This window comes from Scylla paramamosain, chromosome 9 (genome assembly GCF_035594125.1).
Source record: "Scylla paramamosain isolate STU-SP2022 chromosome 9, ASM3559412v1, whole genome shotgun sequence".
Taxonomy (NCBI): Eukaryota; Metazoa; Arthropoda; class Malacostraca; order Decapoda; family Portunidae; genus Scylla; species Scylla paramamosain.
In genome coordinates, this window is record NC_087159.1 from 11556740 (window position 1) to 11582500 (window position 25761).

The window sequence follows — 25761 nt, forward strand, 5'->3', positions numbered from 1 at the left end:
ATCAGTCTATTTGTGAGTGTATAATGTACTATTTTATCAGACGGACTTCCTCCCTCTCCCACTCCAGGACCATGAAGAGGAAGAGGAGCTGCTGCAATAAAGTGTGTCTAGTGGTGGTGTTTCTTTATATGAGGTTGTTTTATTATTCAGCTTCTTATCTCTTCACCTCCTTACTGGTTCCCTACACAGTGATTTGAGAGAAGGGCACGGTAAGGGAGACTTTTAAGGCATCATCAGAACTTACTGTTACTAAAAAAAAAAAAAAAAAATTGATACGTAAGTAGAAACACAAATTTCATATAACCAGAGACACTCATGTTGTTATTCAGAGCCTCAATGGAATGGGTAAGAAAGGATGCAAACCGTGGCAGTGAGTGGGGCAGGTTAGTCGTCTTCTGACCACGACTGTACAAGATGGAAAATTCACTTGGCCTCCGAAACAGTCGTGATCAAACAAGATTACACTCCATATACAAAGAAGGAACTCGCCTACTGACTACTGGAGGGATAACCAACAAATACCATACCATCTGTGATTAAGTTTGGTAATACAAGACCACAAAATAACAAAATAATGAACAAAAAAAAAAAAAAAAAAAACAGGACTGGAATAATGAAGGACCCGAGGCGACTGAATGAAACTGGACAAACTCAAAAAAGAAAAGAAAAAACACGAAGCCTCGGACTGACTCACCGACAGAAATAGCAGTGATTACAGAGAGGCTTCCTTTCTCCACCCAGTGTTAATGACAACCAATCACCCCACCCCGTACACCCCCACTGGACACCCCTGGACCTTCCTCCCTCCACCCCACGGCCACCCTCCCTGCTGTACCCCAGGCCGGAGCTAACGGGAGAGGAGTGTCGACCGTCAGGAAGCCTCGATAAGATAACCCTTTTAACATCTTCTCGACTCACACCTCGCGACCTGAAGAAGCCGGAAATTTCAGAATACCGTACCATCTCCTGAAATAAAAGAAAAAAAAATGCCATACTACCTTCAATGTCCCTCTTCCTCCCCTGACACCTCTTCAATGTACAGCTGGAGAGGAGACCAGGCCGGTATGTGAGAGTGCCCAAGGGTGAGTAGTAAGTAAAGGGCAGCGTGTGGTTATGAGGTTGTTCAGAATCACGTTACAATGAGGTTTAGTGTTGTCATCTCCAGGAGTGATAGAGGTGAGGTTGTGAGAAGAATGGCGGCAGAAGGAGAGTTGGGATGAGAGGCAGGAGGGGAAAAAAAAGAAAAGGGAAAAGGAAGAAGGATAACAGAAGAAGCAGGGGGATATCTGAGTGGAGGAGAATACTCGTATGTAGGCGAGAGCATTGACACCAGAAGTAAAATCTTTTGTGGCCTTGAGCTGTGGATGTAAAGGATGTGTCTGCCTGCTCACCGACCCCCCCCCCCCACCCTCTCTCTCTCTCTCTCTCTCTCTCTCTCTCTCTCTGTGTGTGTGTGTGTGTGTGTGTGTGTGTGTGTGTGTGTGTGTGTGTGTGTGTGTGTGTGTGTGTGCTTGCTTCCCCACCATCTGCCTCCACGCCCACCGCCTCCAGGCCCCGGCAGTCAGTCCTCCCCCTCACGCCTCGCAAACTCACCCACAAGACATAATCTCTTCTTGGTGAGACACATCAACAAGTGCATCAGTTGCTTGGGCCACGACATCAGACTTTTATTTGTCATGTATTGTACTACACCTTTCTTACGAGTTTTTGTGTCCGGTATAAGTTTAATATCTACCTTCCTTATATTAGTTACTTCCTCAATCTACCTAGAAAAAATGAATAGAAAAATAACATCAAAAGTCAGTCTTTGTGAAGGAGTTGCGGAAGTTTAGTAACTGCGGCTCACAGACTGATCTGAATCATCATTCCGTGATTACTACTTCAGGAGAGCCGCGTCCTGGCCTGTACTGCTCTGGATCTCCCTTCGTCAGGACTCCTCTTGTCCTCCTGCAGGAATTTAGAGTTCGGGTTATGTTTCCCTTGGTCCCCTTGAGGTAAAGGAAGACTGAGGTATAAATGTTATTCTTCTTTTCCAGTAGCGAGATGCCTCATAAGAAGGGCGTGTTGGTGGGCTGGTGACGGGGCAGGAGAGTCACCAGTGGTCTGGAGGCCGCGCTGAGTGCCGCTGGTGGTCGTCGTGAGGCGGAGATCAATAAACATCGAATTTCAGACCACTCACCACTACTAGTTATGTCCAGCCTTCGGGGATCTCTCTCTCTCTCTCTCTCTCTCTCTCTCTCTCTCTCTCTCTCTCTCTCTCTCTGATACGCCGCATGCCAGTATTTACTTTTCCCGTCGCCGCCGCCGCCACCGTGCTGCCCTTCGCCTGTAGCTCATTCATCCCCGCCAAACCCGCTGCCTCATCCCCAAACCCTCCATCATCCCCAGCGCCTTAACCCTTTCTCCTTCAGCCTGTCCCGCGCCTGCCACTCGCCCCACTCCCAATGCTCGCCTCCACCCCACCTCTGCCTAAAGGCCAGAGTCGCTCGTTCCCCGCGGAGTGAGGCGAGGATATGAGCCGGCCTGACTATGGTATCTGTCGGTGGCGATGCAGTGATCAACTTTGTATTTGATTTGTGGTTGGGGAAGGTTAACTTTTGCTCCGAGGGGGGAAGATTAGAAGGAGCTGGAGGGAGGGAGGATGGGAGGGAGAAATGGGGTGGAAGGAGGGTGCATGGGAGGGTGAACTGTGGGAGGGTAAAGGGTGAGCCTGAATTAACTATAGTCGTGGCTGGGTGAGGTGGATGGTATAGTGCAAGGTTATGGTAATGGGTGAGTGAGTGGCTGCAGTGCACAGGGAAGATTAGCCAAGAGCAGCTGGAGTTTAGTGGGTGTTGTGAGTACGGGTGTGCTTATCGAGTACAAATAAATGGCCGTCATAACTCTAATATGGTAATGAACATTTAAGTTACTAGTGCTTGTTAGATAAAGACTGGCAGGGTTAGTGGTTATTAAGTAATGAGCGCTCCGGCCACTGCATGTTAAGTAGCTGTGGTGATGGAAGGATGGAGAGGAAGCAAAGTCTAGCAGTGTTTTTAGTAAGGGATCCTGCAGTGGTGGTGTGGCGGACAGAGTAGCAATTGGCAAGTCAAGAGCAACTGTAATTAAGTCTTGTGGGTGTAAGAAGACGCCTGAGAGGGGCTGCAGTGGTGCTGGCTAAGTGGCCACAGGGGTGAATGTTGAGTGTCTACAGAGGTGGTCAGTTAGTGGCCGGAATGGTACTGGCTGGTGAACTGGAGTGGTGCTTGCAGAGTGGCCGTAATCCTTGGTGTTGATTAGTTAGGCTTTTGAGGTTGAAGAGTTGGAGTGGTGCTGACTAAGTGGCTGGAAAGGATCTAAGGGACAGGAATGGAGTTGTTTGAGCGACTGAAATGGTGCAGACTGACTGGCTGGAATGGTGCTGATTGAATGGCTGAAATGATGTTCACTGAATGGAATAGTACTGACTGACTGACTAGAATGAAACTAACATACTACCTGGAATTACTGAGTGGCTGGCCTAGTGCTGAGTGAGTGGCCGGCCTGGTGCTTGCTGGGAGGGAACAGAGAGGTGCCTGTCGCGTGCATGTAGCGGTGCCTGTCAGGAGTGTTGGCGGCGGTGCAGGGGTTAGCAGACTTTCACCGAGTGGGTGGGTGGCTAACCTTTCCCTGGGCCCCGTCTGGTTAGTGTCTGGCCTTCCCAACGCCCGGGGCCGCCCTGCTGGTCGTCCCATCACTTGCCCACCATACCTTTCCCTCGCCCCCTTCCCCTCTCCCTCCCCATCTCCCTCCCTCCTGTCCCTATGTCTCCCTCCTGTCTTCCTCCTGCTCTGCACAAGACTTATCCTCAAGGTTGCCGTTCCCTTTGCGATTTTGTCCCTTTTCGCTTTTGTTCAGCATCTCTCTCTCTCTCTCTCTCTCTCTCTCTCTCTCTCTCTCTTTTCCTCATTTATTCCACCTTTGTAAGCCGCCGAATCTTCATTGTGAAACACTATGAACCTCAAAGTCGGGCGTCACTCAGGACAGCCGATGACATGACTGACGCCCTTCATTGAGATGAATCGCCTGATCGACATGACGGGGCCAGCGATGGTGGGGGCGATGACGGAGATGGCGGTGAAACGTGAGGTAATGAAGGTGGAGAAGAACTGAAGTGATTCAAAAGAAAATCTTGCATGGCACCGCAACAACTAAGGTCAAATAGCGCCGGATAATAAAATTGCATGAAAATAATACTAGCTCTAAAATCAAAGGTAAAAGTAACAAAAATAAAGTATAGGCCGAATTTAAAAGAATAATATTGAAGGTGGTGGTGGTGGTGGTGGTGGTGGCGGGCGGGGCGCGGAGGGGCAAGGGACGGGGCCTCCTCAGCCTCTCACTACGCGGGGCTTCCTCACTCTCAAGCCTCGTCAACATTCCCGAAGAGGCGTCGACCCCTGACACCCAATCGACCATCAGCCGAGAAACAAACACGCTGGACAAAGGCCGCCGCAGGCACCTCCAGGACTGCCTTCAGGGTTCGGCAGGGACTCCGTCAGGGTGCCGCCCGCCGCCCGCCTCCCTCGCCGAGGCCTGAAGGGAGCGTTTTCTTCCCTGAGCGCCCCGCTTTGGCATTCTCCAGCGTCATAACTTTCCTCATTCCACTTCTAGGAGCCCCAGGCGGAAAAGAAGAGGTCGAGGAGGAGGAGGAGGAGGAGGAAGAGGAGGAGGAGGAGGAGGAGGAGGAGGAGGAGGAGCGGCAGGGTGCGAAAGCCGACTACTTCATCTTGGGAGGGCACAGCAGTGGTTTATTTGCTGCAAGGCGGCGAGGAGCGGCGGCTTTGTCTGTGTGGTGCAGGTGAGCACTCTTGGGTGTCTGTCTAATCCCCAGTCTGGCGAGTCACTGCGGGAGCCTTATATATTTTTTTTTTTTTTCCAGCAAGGGTTTCTTAGATACTTCACGAGGAACTCAGGAATAAAAAAAAAAAAAGCGTCGCAATAACAAATATATAAAGAACTGGATGGATGGGAGACGGATTCCAGGCAGGGAGCGCCTTCCTGTCTCACCCATGAACGCCTCCATAAAAATTCAGCTCAGCCACGCGCGCAGTCGTGTCTGCCTCGACCAGCCGATGAGCCTCGCCGCCTCATCCACCAGGTTCAGTTGATTTTCTAGAGGTTCCCGCGCCTTTGACTGTCTCTGACTGACGCCTGTGAGGTCCCATGACGGCAGAGACTCAACTGGTGGCTGGTGACTTCACTGACTTTTACTCCCCACACTCCCCAGTCACTGATCAATAAATGTGCTACCTTTGCTGGACTATTTTCCCACCACGCAGGCAGCCACGTACTCTTCAGGTCATCATCCAACGGAGCTCCAATGAAATGACGGCCCCGGAAATTCCAAGTTCTCGCAAACTTGTCTGGTTTGATCCAACAATGCTTCCTCTAAAAATAAGGAAGTAAAAAATGCAGAGGTTAAATATCTTGTTTCCTGAGTACGAGAGAGAGAGAGAGAGAGAGAGAGAGAGAGAGAGAGAGAGAGAGAGAGAGAGAGAGAGAGAGAGAGAGAGAGAACGGATGACGCAAGATTGAACTACAGAGAAGACATCAATAAGAAGCGTAATCCCGGGGACACAGCGGGGTGGGGGCAGCGCGGGGCGGGAGGCAGAGGCGAGGGACAGGTGCACAAGGGTAGGGAGAGGACAGGAGACACACAGGTGTAGCTTCCCATGAGTTTTGCAGGAGTCGCAGAGGGCGTCACTCATCACGTCCTGCCGAGTGTTGCCTTACAGTGTGGCGGCGGCATGGCGGCAGAACAAGCCACCTCCTCCTCCTCCTCCTCCTCCTACTTTGCTTCGTTGCCTCTGCGGCGGTGAAGGCTTCATTGAAAAGTTGTACCATGAGCACCCGGGCGAGTTTTCTTGGCCTAATTAAAGTTAGCAATATGAAATACCTTTCATCGGTAAAGAAACTCAAAACTTTTTCACATACAGTTTTTATGTTAATTGTCTTTGAATACATTTTGTGTAGAAGTGTTCAAATACAATTAGTACCATTAATTGTACCTGTGTTGGTTATTTAGTTTATTGTTTTCTGCAACATTAAACGCAAACGTTAACAAAGTATTATAGCGCACAGGCATTGCTTTCTGGGATCTTATAACGTTTTACTATTTCCCCTTTGTGTGTCTGGTCGGGTGCTTCTAATCAGGAAATCCTGTCTACAGTTTTATTTTTTCTGTAATCGTGCCCGGCAGCCTTTGCGTCCCACACTGCATGACTACCACGCCATGAACCCGGAACAGTCGCCGCGATGTGACGCCTTCCCGCCCCCTCCTGGTAACTAAGCTCATTGCGAGGTACCGGCACGCCAGTGTTCACAATATCGTGGGTTACGGCGCCCCCCGCAGACCGCAAGGCCTGGCGCCCGGGGATCCGTGAGGTCTTCCCCAGCAACAACTAAGTCCCCGCGGCAGGTGTTTACTCGGCTTTAGTGGTGCTAACGAGGACCCATGCTGGCCCACGCCTGCGCTTCATGACCCCAGCCGCCCTCGCCCTCGCTCCGCCACCGCCGCCACCACCAACACCTGCACTAATTACCTACCAAAGTTTCACGGACAGGTTGTGGTTGTTATTTTGTCCATGTCCTTTTGCTCTTAACTGCTTGACTGACACTATTTCAAATAATAACAAGTCAGCGCCGCGTCACGAGGAGTCAACAAAACCTGACGTCAGCGGTGATCAACAAACATGACGTCAAGGTGTGCTCGTACCCTTCGTGGCGCCGCCTGGGAGCCGTGACCCACAGCGCCGCCTTCCCTCATTTCCTGCTTAACGCCTTGTTTTATCTCTTTAGGAGGAGTTCGCATGTGAGTTCATTTTCGTTATTTACAAACTCCTGTGGAGGTGCATCGTCACGAAAAGAACTGAGGGGCCTCCTGCGACCCATCAAGGCCTCCCGCCACCTATTACCACCCATCTCTCTCTCTTCCATTCCTCTTTCAGTGGCATGGAAGATGGAGCTACGCTGCTGCACTGTCCTGCAGGCACAACTACAACGCTTCTTCCCAGGACAAAAAGGACTCACCATAGTCAGTTTCCGTGGCGGGGACGGCTCGCTTGTACACGATGTGGAATCCCTCAGACTCACTCTCGCGGCGCCGCCTCAGCAGCGTGAGGCCGTCGGGAAGCGTCTTGTTGACGTCGTTGCCTTGTCTGCGTCACGCGATAGCCACGAGGGAAGGAAAAGACAAAGGTTAGCAACAAACACACGCCAAGATCAAAACAAGATAATCAATGCCAAAGTTCCCAGCTCCCAGGCGCGCCACCAGCACCTCAGGAGTCCTGGAAAGCCGCCACACTGTTCCTTCACTCTCCAGAAACACAGGTCTCGCCAGCCCAGCCAGCCATCACACGCAGGTGCTGGCAGGCAGGTGGGCGAGGTGGGAACAAGACTCACTGCTGCTGGAGGTCGAGGAGGGAGCCCGTGCTGCCGTCGCCCGCCACGGGGAGTCCGTCGCTGAACACCATCGGGTCGTCAAGACCGCCGGGGTCCTGGTCCATGAAGAACTCGTCATCGGGGGACAGCTGGTTCAGGTTGGTCTCATCCTCCTGCTGCGCCCGCTGGTAGAGGGAAGGGGGCAGGGATCGCACCACCAGCTCTTCCCCCACCGTGCCGTCCTGGGGGGGGGAGGAAGGAGTTGTGAGACACACAGCAATAAGTCTAAAACCATAATGGTGTAATTATGGCCTGCTTCTCAGCCTTGAAAAAAGAAGGCAAGATAGTAAAAAAAAGGTCGTTCCCTAAAGAGGCAGTGGAGGAGGCCGTGAGCCGTTCAGGAGAGGAGAGGCTCTTGTCGCCATGCAGCACATCCCCCACACACACTGTGAATAATTGTAATATAAAAGTACGGCCTCAGATCTTGGTAATCCAGCTCTGTAAATGTGCCTGAACTTTGCAATTTGTTATTCCCACAGTAACACACACAGACACAATGGAAACAATAACAAATAGTGATTCTTAACATAATACTGGACACTCTAAGACTAGTCCTGCCACCGCATCACCACCATGTCTCACACTGCAGTACAAGAACTCTTCCACTTCCATGTAATAACTCAACTATACATATCTAGTCCTCTTCCAGCAGCGCCTCGCCTTCACCACCTTCGTTGTGCACCACCGCTGCTGCTGCCACTGGACGCTGAACTCATAAACACTCCGGAAAACCAGCAAGGCGGAGGACGATGACAGCTTTACGAGGATGCCCACGCAAGGACGAGGCCGCGTGAGGGGCAGGATGAAGATGGAGGCTGGGCAAGGGATGCTTCTCCATCTCTTAGCCTCATGTTCACCCTTTCTATTTTTACTTTATGCTCATCCCATTCCCTTGTGCAACATTACTGATTCCATTCCTAGTTTTTTTTATCCTCCTCATCTTCGTCATTTTTTCTTCCATGAGCGTCTTGTTCCCTGACATGTTGACCATTCTTCCTCTCACAGGCACCTTCTCCCTTACGCCTCTCCCTCGCCTCATGCTTCATCTTACAGCCCTGCTTCTCACCTGTATACGTCTCTTTCCCCTTCCCCTAAGCACCTCCCTTTCCTACGCTGTCCTTCCCTACACTCTTCCCCAACACCCACCCCTGCTCCTCCTGCTCCTTGCACAACTTGTACCCACGTTCACGATCGCACAGGGCAGCACACCGGTATCAGCCGGTATCCAGTTCAGCAGCCAATCACGGGATGGCGGTGAGTGCCTGCGTGGCGGGCTGCTGGCGGGCTGGTGTGGGTGCCCCGCCAACCCGCGCCGAGGATCCAGGTTCTCTCGAAGGCGCATCGTCGACACGAGGCGTAATTTTCAGACGGCGTGGCGGGTAATTTCAGGCCAGTAATTCTAAGTTTGAGTGGAGGGAGAGGGAGGTGTGAGGAGTCCCTCTTGTGCACTCGGGGTATGCGCGGCCCATACTAATGGAAGGTAACTGTAGGGTGCCCCTCGTGCTGGTGTTGCTGGGGACACCCCGGACCTCGTACTCCAGGCTCAGAGGGGCGAAGATGATCTAGTGTGTGTATGTTTGTGTGTGTGTGTGTGTGTGTGTGTGTGTGTGTGTGTGTGTGTGTGTGTGTGTGAAGCGTGAAGGCAAGCCTCCTGAGCCACCAACACAGGGCACGCACTCCCCGTGAGGAGTTTCCCAGCGTGGAGCAGTGAGTGGCAGGGCGGTGCAGGGTGCTGAGGCTGGCTGGCTGGCTGGCTGGCGGCAGAGGTGGCAGAGGCAGGTCTGCGGAGCATGTTTTCGTGACTGTGTTCAGCATAATGAGACACAAGGAGAGAGCGAAAAAAAAAAAATCTTTTGTGAGCACGGAATGAGTTCATCGGTGCACAAAAAAAACAATGCAACAAGTGGCACGTGATGCGAGGCTGCGGTCAGCGGGGGAAGGAGCCTTCAGGAATACTGATGAGGGGTCCCGCCGCCACACACGGGCCTTACTAATTATCTGCGGAGGACAGGTGACCACCCGCCATCACGTGTTGTAACTAAATCATATCGCGGCCCATCGACCAAACTCTTGCGAGATGTAAAAAATATCATGAATGCCAAAAACAGAAAGATAAGATCGAAGACAAACCGGGGGAGAGGAGGAGAGGAGGCGCCGCGGCTCCAGGTCCCGGCTAGTCCTAACGCGCCTCGTCGGTGGCCGCGGCAGGCTCACCTGACTCAATCACCTCCGGGACGCAACAGGTCCGCCGAAAACAACACCTAACCTTCACCTTGCACTTGTCTGTGTTCTCCTCAAGGCGTTATCTTCTTCCTTCCATCATTTTACTACTTGGAGAATCGGATAAAAATTAATCTATTTTCTTCAAATGACTGTTTCCTTCATAATCGTATGGCCCTCCACGCAATCCCTCTGTTTGTCTTGCCTAGCTACACTCACCCGCGCCATCCACGCTCTCTCAACTCCACCTCACGTCCCATTAGAATATCATAACTACTCATCTCATACATTCCTCCACTTCGCCACGTCCTTATTCACCTCACTACTGTCTCTTTCCTGTCCAGTATTTCCTACTTTGCTGCCACCAACTCTTTCTTAACCGACGTTGCCCTGACCTAACAGCGGCACGCTCCTCACCGCCCTCTGATGCCCCGGGTAATCTCGGAGGCACTCACCAGCAGGAGGGCGCCGGTGTCGGGGTGGTGAGATACGGTGATGGCCGCCATGGTGTCCTCGTCCTGGTGCGGGATTCCCATGTCCTCCACCTGCGGCAGACAACAAAGGGCATCATTCATTGAGGATACGGTCTAAAGAATACATAGGTTGGTTACTTGATCTTGACTGAGGACAAGTGTTGGGAGGAGGCGAGGGAGGGTCAAGGGAGGAGGATAGAAAAGAAAAACGAGACGAGACTGAATCCTTATGCTTTAGTTTTAAGTTCTTAAGAGTTAAGGAAGTAGAGATTTTCTTGGCTTATGCCTGAGTCACTGTTTTTGAGTTACAGGCATCTCAACAACGGGATGAAGAAAAGTGGGTTTCATGAAAAGAGCAAAAATGTACTGCTTTGAAATAGGAACAGGACGTAAACAAGTATATTAGTAATAAATCAATAAGTTAATAGAAGCCTCTTATTCATAAATATTGATAGAGACTCACTGTTTATGTCGTCAGGAAACATTCAAGTTGATTCTATTAATCTGCAAGGATACCTCTCAAGTAGAAGGAGAACATTACCGGTGGAGGAGACACCTTCCTGGCACGTGGCACACAATACTTTTACTGACAAACAAGAAGACTTACATGGTCGGTGGGCGTGACGGTGACGCCGCCATAGTCGTCACGGTCGGCGTAAAAGAGCGGCACGGGGCGGGCCAGCTCGAGGTTGGGCCGCAGGTTAAGTATCTTGGAGGAGCCCAACGCCCGCAGGTGGACGCTTCTCACCACCTCGCCGTCCGCGTCCCGCTTGTGTCGCATCCGCAGCTTCACCAGGCTGTACTCCGGCACTGTGGGGAGAGGAGGGTGTGATGAGAGCTTTGTCTGGCACAGGGTGAGGCAATAGCTAATCTTACTCTCTATACACCTAAACCGACAAGTGTGTAACTCTAAAGGACAGGAGAAGGGCCACAGAAGGACCACATAACAGCCCCGCCCAGCTCCGGGATCAGGCGTGTCGTCCGAGGCTAGTGACACGAACGCCCTCGCTAGTGACCAGGAAGAAAGACAAACCCCGGGGCGTGGAGAGGAGCGGCGGGGGGCGGGGAGCGTGATGGGTGTGAGTTGGGTCATGCGGCGGCGGGTGGTTGCTGATAGAAAGCCAATTGAACAGACATGCTAGTACACCCTATCGTGCACCCCTCATTACTTGGCCCCTCCCTCTCATCTTTCATTCTCCTCTCCTTCTCCTCCTCCGCTGCTCTTACACCTGTTGTGGCTTCTACTCCAATTTGATTTCTTCTGCTACTTTTTCTTGCTCTTTCCCTCCCTCAAACGCCGCCGTAGCATCACCGCCGTTCACATATAACAAACAAACGCATCTTTCATGTCTTTCCATCGCCCTCACAGCCAATCCCCCGCCAAGACCCGTCCTTTTGTTGCCGCCGCTGTCATTTCCACCGCCGCTCACCCTCGTACATCCCCCTCAGGAACCATACCTGCCCACCACCACCCAAACCTGTTCCCCGGCACGGGCTTGCGGGCCGCCCACCCACCCATCACGTCTTATCGGCGGCGTCATGAGAGGGCGCGGCTTGTCTCCCCCATCGCACGACATGATCTGCTGTGTATTAAATCTCACTTCGGCAACGTTAAGTCAAGGAGGTAATTCAGGAACCCGCTGCCTCTCCCTTGCAATTACGGGAGTGAGCGTATAACTAGCGTGGAGTTGCTGCGCTGCGGCCAAAAGGTACAGGAGGGGACAGGACGGGCGGGGTGGATCTCCACGGATGGGAAAGGTAGACGCTCTGTCTGGCGCCTCTCTCGGACCCGACGCGCCCCTGCCACACACACACACACACACACACACACACACACACACACGCACACAGTGGAAGGTAGTTACGACAGTTAACTCATACTTTTTCAGCGTGTACTGGCTCGGAGGGTCAGCGTCCGGAGTGCCATCCGTCAAGGCACTGCACGCCTGTGAATCACGGCGAAGCTCGGCGATAAAGACGTGGCGGTGCAAGAAAACTAGTTATTTAGAGACATGATGGAGCCAGCTGAACACCCGCGGCACCTCACCACCTCTTTACGGCACTCCCTCATCCTTCAACCTTTCCTTCATTACCTTTCACTACACTAACTTACTGCCACCACCAGCTTCGCCATCACCGCAAGACCACCACCAGCACTACCGCCAGTCCATCAGTCACCAGCTACAGGGTGGAGCCAAAAAGTAGTTACCGCAAGCAAGTTTTACTGCGGCCGATTTCGTTTTACGATTTAGCGTCCTTTAAGAACAGCACTTTGCATCGATTTAACGCAGAGAGCAAGAAGAGCAGGGCGGGGCAGGGCAGGGGGAGAAAGGGCGGAGGAGGAAGTGGAGAAAGAGGAGCGAACAAAGGGCGTTGCTCCTCCTGAAATAAAGGCTGGACGTGCACTGCTGAAAATGCTAGACTTCCCCAGGCGGCTACAGGAAGATTACACGCTGAGAACGGAGGACTTTGTCTCTAACTCTCTCTCCCTCCTCCTCCTCCCCTCCAGGACACCTGCTGCTGCCTCATTTTCGCTGTGATAAAAGTGACAGCTCCTCAAGAGACCCGGCAGCTCCCCGCATTGTGACAGCGAGGGCAGCGTACCCAGAGAGCGACGCGAGTGCCGGAGGAAGGGAGGCGGATGGGTGCCGGGAGTGTAAAACTTGATTAAAAAAGAAGTATTTTACGGAAGTATGTGAGGGCGGGCATGACGCGACCGCCGCTATGAATGGTCTTCCTGCCAGCCTGGAGGAACACTCCCAACCTGCTGCTTCAGATCATCACCACACCGCCACACTTACAGTCATGGCCAGAGATCGAATATTTTCTTCAAATTTCCAATGTCTTGCATTTTCTCCTTAATTCCAAGTCCCCTGATTTACTGAGAGTTTCCTTATAAAACCCGGTATTTAGTACATTGTTAGCAGGTTACAGGACTTCATACTCAGAAATACAATAGACTAATGACCATGACTGTGCTTCCTTACATGGGCGGGGTAAAAAGAACCGCCGCCAGGTGTAGGGAGATGCACACTGGTGGTGGACTCAGTGCGAGAGGGAGTAGCAGGAGGCGCAAATGAAAACTATACAGGAAAGTAAAGAAAAGGAAAAGAAAAAAAAACAAAAACGAAAACGAAAACGCGCAGGTGAGGCTAAAAATAAAAATGGGAAAAAAGGAAACTCAGAGGTGGAGCCGATAGAGTGAAACGAAAACTTAAAAAAAAAAAAACCTAGAGAATAGCAAAAGGAAAGAAAAAACAAAACTCGAGGGGGGAAAAACCGAAAACGCAAAGAAATGAAGCCGTAACAATGTGAGCTAAAGAAAAGTGAAATGAAACGGAAAATGAAAAGTAATGAAGAGAACAGCAGCCAGACAAAGGTGGAGAAACAGAAGTCGAGTGAAGAGAAAATCGTAAAAAAAAAAAAAAGAATAAATAGTTGAATATATAGCAACCAGAGAGAGAGAGAGAGAGAGAGAGAGAGAGAGAGAGAGAGAGAGAGAGAGAGAGAGAGAGAGAGAGAGAGAGAGAGAGAGAGAGAGAGACACAATAACCTCTCTCTAATTAAAACAACGGATATATAAAAAAAAAGAAACAAGGAATAGACTCACACAAATTCTTTTCTTTCACGATGAGCGAGGTGGACTAATGAATGAATGAATGAATGAATGAATGAAGGAATGAAGGAAGGAAAGGAAGAAGACCATTAAAATACAAGGTGGTGATGGTGGTAGTGGTGGTGGTGGTGGTGGTGGGGAGGGGGCCATCTTACCCACTGTTTCTTTAATGTGTTTATTTCCTCACTCCTCGCGTTCATTTAAGTATTTCTCATCTAATTAAGTTGCGTACCTTTAGCGACTCTGTTCTCGCCATTCTTCTCCTTTTCCCGTGTCTCATCCTCCTTTTAATTGCTTCTCTTGTTTATCTTAATGAATATCTGCTTCCTTTTATTCTTTCTTCTTCTGTTCCTCTCTTTAGTACATAATTTCTTCAATTTATGTGTGCTTCTTCATGCCTTCTCCTTCCCTTTTCCCTCCTCCTTCTCTAGTCTTCTTTGTGGTCTTCCTCCTCTTCTCCTCCTCTTCATTTCATTCGCCACGCCTGTCTCTTCTCCCTCTCGGTTTTAATTGGTTATGTCTATTTGTTACCATTTTTAGTCCTCGTATAATATTTCTCCTTTACCTCCCCTTCCATCTCTCCCCTCTCCCTCTCCCTTCCCCTCCTTCCCTTCCCCTCCTTCCCCTCTCCTTCCTGGACACTCCATCACATAACGGCAGCTGTCAGTTTGGGTAGAAGATCGTTAGCCTTTACTCTCTCTCTCTCTCTCTCTCTCTCTCTCTCTCTCTCTCTCTCTCTCTCTGGTATGTTTGATTATGGGTGTCCGCGTGTCTTCCTCCACCAGCTTCCCTTCATCGCTCTCTGTCACTCAGCTGTTTCCTTCCTTCTTCCTTTCTCCCTCTAAAAGTGTCCAAGGAAGTAATGGTGTGTGGTTTTGGGGTGCGGTGGCTCTTGCTAAACTACCGTGCTTCCTGTTTTCATGTTATTTTTCCTCTTGTTGTTGTTGTTGTTGTTGTTGTTGTTGTTGTTGTTGTTGTTCTTTTTCTATTTGTTTTTCTCCTTCTCGTCATCTTTTTCTTCTTTTTAATTTTTTCTACATCTCTTGTTTGGATTTCTTGTTCTCTTCCTGTTTTTTTTGTTCTTGTTCCTGTTTTTTTATTATGGCTTTTCTTTCCCTTGTTCTTGTTGTTTGTTCTTGACTTTCTTCCTGGTTTCGTTTTCTTTTCATCTTAATCCTTTTTTTTTTTTTTTGCTGTTGTTGTTGCTCTTCTCTTAGTTCTTGTTCCTTTGCTTTCTTTTTTTCATTCTTTCCCGGCACGGTTACATGTACTTAAGTTACAGCATTAAGTGAAAGATTACAAGTTAACATGCAGTAACAATAACCTTCACTAACCTAACCTTCCTCCTTTACAATGCCCTTCCTAACTTGTATATAATCCCCTCTTCCAGTCCTACCGTTCCTACATAACCCCATACAGATCCCCACACCTTCCCCTCCCTATTCCCCTAATAAACTTACCTTTTCTCACTGTATCCATTTCGCATCCCTTCCTCACCCCTCCCCTGCCATCGCCCCCTTCCCCTTATGGTACAGCGAGGGGGGGGTCTTTTAACATGACCTTAAGTCCCTTCCGGAGTCCTTCTCAGGGGCGGCGTGATGGACAGTAATGACCCCGCCTCGTGATTCCGCTGATCAATACGACACAGCGCGGGAAAATGTTACGGTAGTGGGAAGGATTCTGACAGCGGGCTTAGCGTCTTCAGGAAGGTCGCTGTGTGTGTGTATGTGTGTGTGTGTGTGTGTGTGTGTGTGTGTGTGTGTGTGTGTGTGTGTGTGTGTTGGGTGGGAAAGGGTTGGAAATATAGAGAAGGTTATAGTTGTTGGTTTCTTTCAGTCTCTCTTTCTCTCTCTCTCTCTCTCTCTCTCTCTCTCTCTCTCTCTCTCTCTCTCTCTCTCTCTCTCTCTCTCTCTCTCTCTCTCTTCCCCCGCGGTACACAAGATTGAGTCCACTTCCTCTCGTCCTTCCCGTCGCCATGCCTTCTTTCAGCCAGTTCAGCCTGAAAATCGTGTGTGCGCGTGTGCGAGAGCGTGGAAGTGTGGACGTTTTTCAATCAGACGGCAATAAATACTCCCTTCCTGGACAGCCGCCGATCAGGGGTGCCCGTAGGGGAGGAGGAGGAGGAGGAGGAGTGGGCGCCTCCCTGACAAATCACCGACTAGCCGGGAAGAGGCCTCGCGACGCGCTTATAGAATACTGGAAGCGGCGGTAACAAGAGGAGAAGGCGAGCGGCGGGAGGAGTTAGTCAAGGAGAGAGAGAATTAGAGACTGGGAGACGCAAAAGAGTGAAGTGAGGGAGAGAATACATAATAATAATAAAAAAAAAAAAAAACACGTATTGGAAACGGCAGTCACACAGGCCGGAAGAGAGAAGTCAAGTCGAGATGCGGAGAACAGAGAGGCTGAGAGACTGAAAGACTGCAAGAAAGTGAAGTGAGGAAGAGAATCCACACAAATACAAAGGAAGAACATATCAGGAAACCAGTCCATAATGAGAGTATCTACTTTACTGAGCATATAAAGTGTGAGAGAGTAGAATAGAAAAATGTGAAATGAAGTGAAGAGAAGGTGGCATTAGGAAAGATGGATGGGTATGGGGGACGGGGGATGCTGGGAGGGGGAAGGATGTTGGGGAAAGGTATACACAGGTAGAAAGATAAGAAAGGACAGATCCCCTTCTCTCCCTCCTCCGTCTCTAGGTCTTCATTTATCCCTGCGTCATCACTTCAGAGTCTTCCTTTCCCAAAATTCTTCCATCTTTCTTCTCGCCTCCTTTTCCTCTCATCCTGTCTACCTTATTTATTCATATGCTATCATTTACATACAGAATCTTACCACATTCCTTCTATCTTCGTCCTGTTCTTTAATTTAGACTTTTATCCATGTTTTCGCCATTCATCCTTCTTTTACCAATCTTATAACAATCATTAACATACAAAACATTGCCTAATTCCTTCCATATTCTTCCTCTTTAACTTTAATATTCCTTCATTTCCCCATTATCCATCTTTCTTTACCTATCTTTCATCTACCATAAAGATACAACACCTTACCTAATTCCTTCCCTCTTTCTTTAATTCCCTTTCCAGGTGTCCTTCAACATTCCCTCCCTTCCGTCTCTCATCTTTCCCCCAGCACACCTTGTCCCATTCCTCATCAATCTTCCACCAGCCACGTACTCTACAAAACCTCACTATCCATGCCTTCTCTTCCTTCTCCATCTGCAAATATCCTTCGATCTCCAGTCCAATATCTCTCTCATCCTCCAGTCAGACCTTCCTCCTTTCTCGAGACTCAAAGGTACTCTCCTTTTACCTTCACAAGACTCAGTACCCTCTTTTTCCCTTCACAAGACTAAAAGGTACTCTCTTCTCTTCATAAGACTCAAAAATACCCTTCTTTTCCCTTCGTAAGACTCAATGGTACTCTTCTCTTCCCTTCACTAGACTTAAAATGTCCTTCTCTTCCCTTTACATGACTCAAAAAAAAAAAACCTTCAATTTTCCCTTCCCTTCTCTCATCCCCTCATCCCCTCGAGACTAAAAAATACCATACGATTTCCTTGCTCCCTCTCTCATCCTCTCACCAGACCTCCCCCCTTCCCTCTTCCCACCCTCCCTTTCACAAGACTCGAAAAACAATCCCGGGACGAGCAGCGGGGGCGGAATCACTGCGAGGTACGAGTATGCACATTAAGGGTCTTGCTAACATGTCTTAACTAGGAGCTGCCTGGGACGTGATCACCTGCCTGGCTGCGGCTCCTCAGGTGTTCCGCAGGTAGGGGCGCTGCAGGAACTCACGAAGAAGGATACACAGAGGGATTCTATTCAATTCCCTGTCGTTGGATTGCATAAAAAAAAAAAGACAAAAAGATAAGAAAAAACTGTAGTCTATCTCGATACCTGTTGCATGGTTCATGGAGGTAAGGCAGGGAAGGTATGGTGTGTGTGTGTGTGTGTGTGTGTGTGTGTGTGTGTGTGTGTGTGTGTGTGTGTGTGTGTACGTCTGAGCTACCAAAAGGGTTGACGTCACTGGTAAATGTTTGCTTTTTTGTTCTCATCTCTCATCTCTCTCTCTCTCTCTCTCTCTCTCTCTCTCTCTCTCTCTCTCTCTCTCTCTCTCTCTCTCTCTCTCATTAGCATCTCGGGATTCCCACAGCAAACAAGGAGACAGATGAAGCGATACAAATGAAGAAGAGTGATGGAAGATGTCATTCGTACCTGATACTTTTATCATTATTATTATTGCAATTATTATTATTATTATTATTATTATTATTATTATTATTATTATTATTATTATTATCATTATTATTATTATTATTATTATCATCATCTACTACTACTACTACTACTACTACTACTACTACTACTACTATTATAAACATCATTAGCATAATCGATCCATTCATTATATTCAAAACAGAGGTTAGTTCGAGGACACTTCACCAATCCATCCATCTCTCTCTCTCTCTCTCTCTCTCTCTCTCTCTCTCGTAACAAATATATGTGTCTATCTATCTACCTGTCTATCTATTTATCTATCTATCTATCTATCTATCTATCCATTTTTCTATCTATCTATCTATCTATCTATCTATCTATCTATCCATCCATCAATCTGTCTATCTATCTGCGTGTCCATCTCCCTGCCTCTCCTCCACAATGGCCGATACCTTACGCTCCACACGCCGCGGAAAAATGGACTCTTGACTAATGGAGTGGCGCATTGAAGGCCTTGTTTGTGTGACGCTGACGGACACTGGCGAGGGCATGCTGGCGACTCTGGCCTTGCAAGAGGAGGGGGGGAGGAGGAGGAGGAGGAGGAGGCTCAGTAGTGGTCGAGGTTGTGATTCTTCTTCAGTAATAACTTAACGAAATCACGAGGAGAAGGGGAAGGCGGCTTTTTATCGCTTTTTAGTTTGTCCGTGTGTTTTTGTGTCTTTTTTGTCTCATTGGCGTCTCTTTCCGTAGTGGTGGTGGTGGTGGTGGTCGTGGTGGTAGTAGTAGTAGTAGTAGTAGTAGTGGTGGTGGTGGTAAGGAGGAGAAGAAGAAGAAAAAAGAGGAGCTGGAAGACAATGAGAGCACGAAGGAAAAGAGGCGAAGCACAAAGAACCAAACCATCAGATTCAAGAAATTTATCAGCACAACAAAGCCAAACACTGGTAACCAATGACAGAAAGCACACCTGGACACGCACATCTGACCACCGCGCACAGGCCAACCACTCACCTATCCATCTATCAATCAATCCATCTAGAAAAAAAGTAAAGGCGAGGATGAACACAAGACAAGGAATAATGCCAAGGTTGTGAGCGTATCAACACCATCAACACTATCAACACACCAACACCAGTAGAGGGCTAATGGAGTGGTTGGGCAGCGAGGCATCAATATGAGAAGGCCTCTGATCACACCTGTTGTCTCCACACTCACCCAAGGCTGCCAAGTGAAGGTCCGTCCCGATAAGGTTGCTAATGGATCTTCTTGGTGTTTACTGTCTCGCATAAAGCCCACTGGACGGAGAGGCAGACAGATATCAAGGCGACAGCTCATGTTTATTTTGTGACGGAAGTGCCGGTGTGTGATTCCCTCCCAGTGTCACCCCCGCAGCTCCCTCAGATGCTGAAGGACGCCTCGGAAATTTATGTCCTAGCGGAAATACTTTGGGATGATGTGGAATTTAGATAGATTTGTTATTGTTCATTCGTCTTTTTCTTCTTCTTCTTCTTCTTCTTCTTCTTCTTCTTAAGCCAAAATTAATTTCATTTTGTATACAAAATTTAATGTATCACAATTTGACGAATAAAGTATCTTTTTCTTGTTATTATTATCATTATTATTTTTATTATCATTGTTATTATTATTATTATTATTATTATTATTATTATTATTATTACTATTATTATTACTATCATTATCATCATCCCTGTTATTACGAAAATGTGAATAAGAGAAGGTTTACGGATGGTTTCAGTCGTCCTAGTGAGTGTGCAGCGTGGGTTGCCGCAGGTCAGGAGTGAGTGGCTGTCTGGGGAGTGCGAGACTGCGTGGCGGGTGACGAGGGTGTCTGGAGGGCGTCTGGCGTGTGCTTCAAGGGGCGGGGCGGCGTGGTGCTTGGCATGTGGGTCACGTCGACAGGATGATAGTGAGGCGCTGCACCACCGGGCGCCGGACACCTACATGATCCACGCAGACACAACCTCTGCCCCGCTGGGGTGGCACATCTGGCGTGCCCGAGGGGACGTGTGGGGCGGGGCGGTGCGATGAGCTGGAGACACCTTGCGGCGGGGCACACTGGGGGGCGTGCCTGGCCGCGGCCCTCCTGACGTGGGTGAATGGGGCGCCGCGCAGGGTAGCTCAGTGCCCCGCCCCTCGCCGCGCTGGTTTAGGATCATGCCATTCATATGAGCCGCGGCGGAAGTGAGTTAGGGTGGTTTAAATTCATTCTCAGCGGCAATGATAATAACTTGAGGATTTACGCATCAGTCTCTCAGCGTCTTTACGAGCTGGAGTGAGAGAGGGACAGGGGACGCAGGCGGCGCGGCAGGACGGGACGGAGGGGTGCTGGGCAGGGTGTGGGCTGGAGAAGAGTGAGAGCCTAGCGGGGAGGAGCGGCGGCATCCACCTGATGTGGCGGCCGCTGGAAGGAGGGTGTTACCGCAGACAGCTGTTCCTGTGTCTGGCAGGGTGTGCGGCTGGTGTGTGGCCGTAACGCGAGCCCCAGCAGCCGCTCATTCATGTCTGAACTGTGTACCTGCTTAGGCCGAACACTGGCTAGGCCTACAGGAAATTGCTCGTGGCGGTGCGTGGCTTGTATCCCCGCAACTATAATAAACGATACAAAAGATGACTAAATACAGACAACTACCCTTACACCCTTTCAATAAAAATAGCGATAATAATACACAAGTTCGATAACAGACAACATTTCTAATCAATCAAGACAAACGTACTCATAAAAACAACCACGGCTACAGTTTCCTAGATTGCCGAACGTGGGAAGCTTGAATGGACGGGCGTGAGTGAACGTGGGCGTAGCATGGGCGACCGTGGGTGGGCGGGAACGAGAAGAGGTGTCCGCGGCGACTCTAAAACTCAAAACAAAAATGGAAGAAAAAGATTCGACAGCCGCGTGACTACCTGGCTCAGTGAGAGGCTGAAGGAGTGGCGACGAGAGATGGAGGAGAGGGAGGGAGAGGAGGAGGGAGGAAAGGAGACGTGGATAGATGGATGCATGGAGGTAGGCGGGGAGGGGACGAAAGGAAGGGGAGAGAGAATTTATTGCTGGAGAGGCACTGACTGAACGTGCTAGTTGTGGTGATGGTGGTAGTGGTGGTGGTGGTGGTGTGAGGAAGAACAATTGAGCAACTAAACAAGGCCACGTAATGGGGAGAGAGAGAGAAAGATATATATATACGAGTATATATATATATATATATATATATATATATATATATATATATATATATATATATATATATATATATATATATATATATATATATATATATATATATATATATATATATATATATATATATATATATATATATATATAGAGAGAGAGAGAGAGAGAGAGAGAGAGAGAGAGAGAGAGAGAGAGAGAGAGAGAGAGAGAGAGAGAGAGAGAGAGAGAGAGAGAGAGAGAGAGAGATGAAGATGAAGAAAAAGATGGTGATGAAGATGATGAATATGAATATGAAGATGAAGATAAAGAAAAAGATGATGATGTAGATGATGATGATGAATGTGAGTATGATGATAATGATGATGATGATGATGATGATAGTGAAAATAAAATCAGAAAAGGAAGCAAACAAACAAAAAAGCAAAAAAGGAATGAATAAAACGAAAGAAAGAGGCAAACATTGTATGGCCGACGACGGAATGAAATGTAAAAAAGGCACACACACAAACACACACACACACACACACACACACACACACACACACACACACACACACACACACACACACACACACACACACACACACACACACACATAGGAAATCCACTTGAATTAAGAAAGAAAGACTGAGTAAACGGGAGGAGGAGGAGGAGGAGGAGGAGGAGGAGGAGGAGCCCAAAGAGAGTCAAAGGAAGAACAAACGGTAGCAATATTTTTGGTTCATACTGGGTTGTTTGTGGGGACTGTACTTCCTAACATACAGTGAGTGAAATAGGTGGAGGAGGAGTAGGAGGAGGAGGAGGAGGAGGAGGAGGAGGAGGAGGAGGAGGAGGAGGAATAAGAAGAGGAGGATAAGGAAGAAAACAAGATGTACATGTGGAGGCTCCATAATGCATTAACTACAGACTTCCCTTCGCACCTTGAACACTGAGGGAACTAAAGAACAAAGAACTGGAAAGAAAACGAACAAGAAAAAAAAAAAAGGAGAGAAAGGCGACGAAAGAACACAAGAACACAAGAACATCGAGTTACGTATTCCCAGTCAAGCCTAAACTAAAAGACTTTGATGCTCTTAAAGAAAAAAAAAGAAAAAAAAAGAAAGAAAAACGAAACGAAACGAAGGGAAGCGACAATGAATGAAAGAAATGAAAAGAAATCTCCACAGTAAGTGACATAAGTGGCGTAAGGAGTGCCTAAGGAGCAATAGGCGTCCTCTCCCCCACTCCTCCTCCTCCTCTTCCTCCTCCTCTCACCTGTCACCAAGTTACCTCGATGCTAAGATCCCGCTGCGTAAGTGTGTCACAAGCTAAGAGAGTTTTCTGGTAGCAAGGTCAGACACTCAGCCTTCTACTGATAACAAGAGAGAGAGAGAGAGAGAGAGAGAGAGAGAGAGAGAGAGAGAGAGAGAGAGAGAGAGAGAGAGAGAGAGAGAGAGAGAGAGAGAGAGAGAGAGTCAGGGAACAGGTGGGAGAGTAATAGGCTTAGCGAGCATCCTCACTACAGTGCTTCTTCCTTTCTTTCTTTCTTCCTTCTCTTTTTCTTCCTCTTTTTAGTGTCTGTCTTCCTCATTCTACATTAATTATGTTATGATCAATTGTGGCTTAATATGAAATCTAGAGGGAGGAGGAGGAGGAGGAGGAGGAGGAGGAGGAGGAGGAGGAGGAGGAGGAGGAGGAGGAGGAGGAGGAGGAGGAGGAGGAGGAAGAGGAGGAGGAGAAAGAAGAAGAAGAGAACAAGGAATAGGTGAAATAGAAAAACAGGAAGATGAAGAAGAAGAAGAAGAAGAAGAAGAAGGAGGAGGAGAAGGAGGAAGAGAAGGAAGGATAATAGAGGAGAAGAGAGAGGGGTGAAGGTTACAATAAGTCAGTGTCACTAGATAGAAGGAGAGAAGAGAGAGAAAAAAAAAGAAAGAAGAAGAGAAAGAAGAGGAGATAGGACAAGAGAGAGTAGCAGATAACAGTAAGATTCTCTCCTAATGGTGGAAGAGAGCGCCCCTGCCCTACCCTGTGTCCCTGTGTCCCTGTATCCCTGTGTCCCCTGTATCCCTGTGCACTCTGTGTTTCCTCCACTCTCTTCCCTCTACAGAAACTTTCGCCTTCAGGTAAAACTATAGAATTTTACCTGAGGGAGGGAAGAAGCGTAGGTCCCGGAAGCTCCTGAACACATTTTGTTAATAGGCTGTGATTCTCTTTGTACAATAGAAAAATTATGATGGATTAAGGTGCTTTTTGTTGTTGTTACGAAGGAAATGAGGGAAAGGAGGTACGTTATGTTAGATATGAGAGAGAGAGAGAGAGAGAGAGAGAGAGAGAGAGAGAGAGAGAGAGAGAGAGAGAGAGAGAGAGAGAGGCACACATAAGGACAAGCGGGTTCATCCTCTTCCTCCAGGCGGGAATGTTAATCGTCCTAGGGTGGGCAGTGGGCGGTCACACACACACACACACACACACACACACACACACACACACACACACACACACACACACACACCCCTATCATTTGCTTTCTGTAAGGTTCGTCTTGCAGTTCTTCGCTTTTCGTTTCCTCTCTTCGTTACCAAGATAATGCCAGCAAGAAATGACATCAAGACTATGATATAACCGAGAAGAAGAATAACAGTAACAGGAATGAACGACTCAGCATAGTTCCTAAGAGGCTATGTAGGAATTTCAGATAGAATTGAAACTCCCGTGCTGGTTATGTCTGTCTTTTGTGCTGCTGAAACTCTTCCAAAATTTGCATTATCAACAGGAAAACAAGCTCGAAGCCGTGTGATGTTGAAGTCAATTTACATAAACGATATTAACGTACTATATATCAAACAAAAGCAATATTATCACAGTCATTTCTAGTCATTAACGATCTTAAATCCTCATAGATCAAACTGGAAATCTGTATAACAATTGATGGCGGAGAGAGAACGAACAAAATCAATATTACCACATCCGTCTCTAGTACCCAACAAGCTTAAACCATTATAACACTAACTGAAACTGCGCCTAAAAGTGTCACGGCATTGCTTGAGAAGAGAGAACAAGGAAAAAAGAACATTATCACGGCCGTTTTTAGTTCCTAACTACTTTAAATCGTCATAAAGCTAACTGAAAATGCATTTAAAAGTGTCCCCGCCTTCCCTGAGTAGAGAGAACGGGTCCCGCGGCGCCTTCAGAAAATGGACACGAGCGGGGAGTGTCGGGAACAATTTTAACACCGAGGGGCGGGGCACACGGTGAGCTACAGACGATAATAACCGCAGTTTTTCCCTGGTTAAGTGCATGGCCGTGTCTGTGGGGAGGCGTGGAGGCGGGGAGGTGGGGAGGCGGAGGGGGTGGTAAGCATCTGTGATGGGGACTCAGGTGAGGGGCAGACGTCTTGAAATAAACTAGTAAACCTTTGTATCGAAATGGAAACCAGTGCGCAATGATTTATATTGTAGCTAAGTGGATAGATGATGATTGACTAAATAATGTTTTGAAGCCTGCGCACCGAGACTATATGATGTTGTAAACTGAGTGAATATGAGTGAGAGAATATGTAAGGAAATTAATATGCAAGTGATCGAATGAATAAACACATAGATAAGAAGAAAAGAAAAAAGGAAAAAAGAAAAAAAAAATGAATCTCCTCATCGCCCAACGGGAACTGAATGCTGCAAGAAGACAAATACTTAATGGCAAGACCTTCAGGAGGGAGGGTGGATTAGAGTGACGTAGCTTGAGACCCGGCCCGCCAAACCCTGCCCCTCCCCGCCTAGCACCGCCCCGCCCCGCTCCGGCCCTCTCAGTGCTGCTGCGTGGGTGACACTGACACACTCACCTGGGTCGTGCTTGTCCTGGATATGAAACACGCGCTGCACTTCCTCGGGACTCATGAAATGGTGGATCTGTAAGAGACAAAGGGAAGCAGGTTTAGTGACAGAAACATAGACAATTACTACTACTACTACTGTTAATCCACGGACTGCCACTTGGTACACCTTTCCCTAATTACCAAACACTCTGAAACATCTTTACTTGTTCTACAGCCATATCCAATCTTTGAACTGTGAAGAAACTGCAAAATGTATTATTTTTCATGGCCAATTTTCTTTTAGACGCTTACAAAAGAGTTCACGTGTTGCTTCTGGTGCTGCTAATTGTTTTGTGTCGCAGTGAAAGGGTTAAAAATACTATATGAAAAAAATAAATAAATAAATGAAAGAGACATCCTGGTTGTTTTTGTTGTTTAAAGGACACAGGGAAGAAGGACTGCAGGAAATAAGAAAATAATAAGAGAAGGAAAAGTAAATAGAAATCTACATAAACTTTATCTCCGAGGAGGAAGTAATTTTCTTCCATGATGTATATTAGTGTGTGTGTGTGTGTGTGTGTGTGTGTGTGTGTGTGTGTGTGTGTGTGTGTGTGTGTGTGTGTGTGAACGCCCTTCTGTGCTGTTCTTTTTCTTTCAAGGCGACTTCTTTTGCCCTTCTTGTGTGCGCGGAGCTGAAGAGCAGACGGAGGGAGGGGAGGAAAGAACCAGGGAAGACAGGGCTGGAGGGAAGGAAGGAAAGTAATGGACTAAGAATACGAGAGTCACACACTGAT

The 25761-nt window shown here is 48.2% G+C and overlaps 1 protein-coding gene across 1 annotated transcript in view; it reads right to left on the reverse strand.

The window, feature by feature from the left end:
* LOC135103604 (A disintegrin and metalloproteinase with thrombospondin motifs like) overlaps positions 1–25761 on the reverse strand; it is a 90116-nt gene that overhangs the window by 13612 nt on the left and 50743 nt on the right. The window contains exons 3-7 of the mRNA XM_064010078.1: positions 24995–25061; positions 10759–10961; positions 10134–10223; positions 7420–7640; positions 7048–7175 (exon numbers count right to left, since the gene is read on the reverse strand). Coding sequence (XP_063866148.1) covers positions 7048–7175; positions 7420–7640; positions 10134–10223; positions 10759–10961; positions 24995–25061 — 709 coding nt within the window. The remainder of the gene's footprint in view (positions 1–7047; positions 7176–7419; positions 7641–10133; positions 10224–10758; positions 10962–24994; positions 25062–25761) is intronic.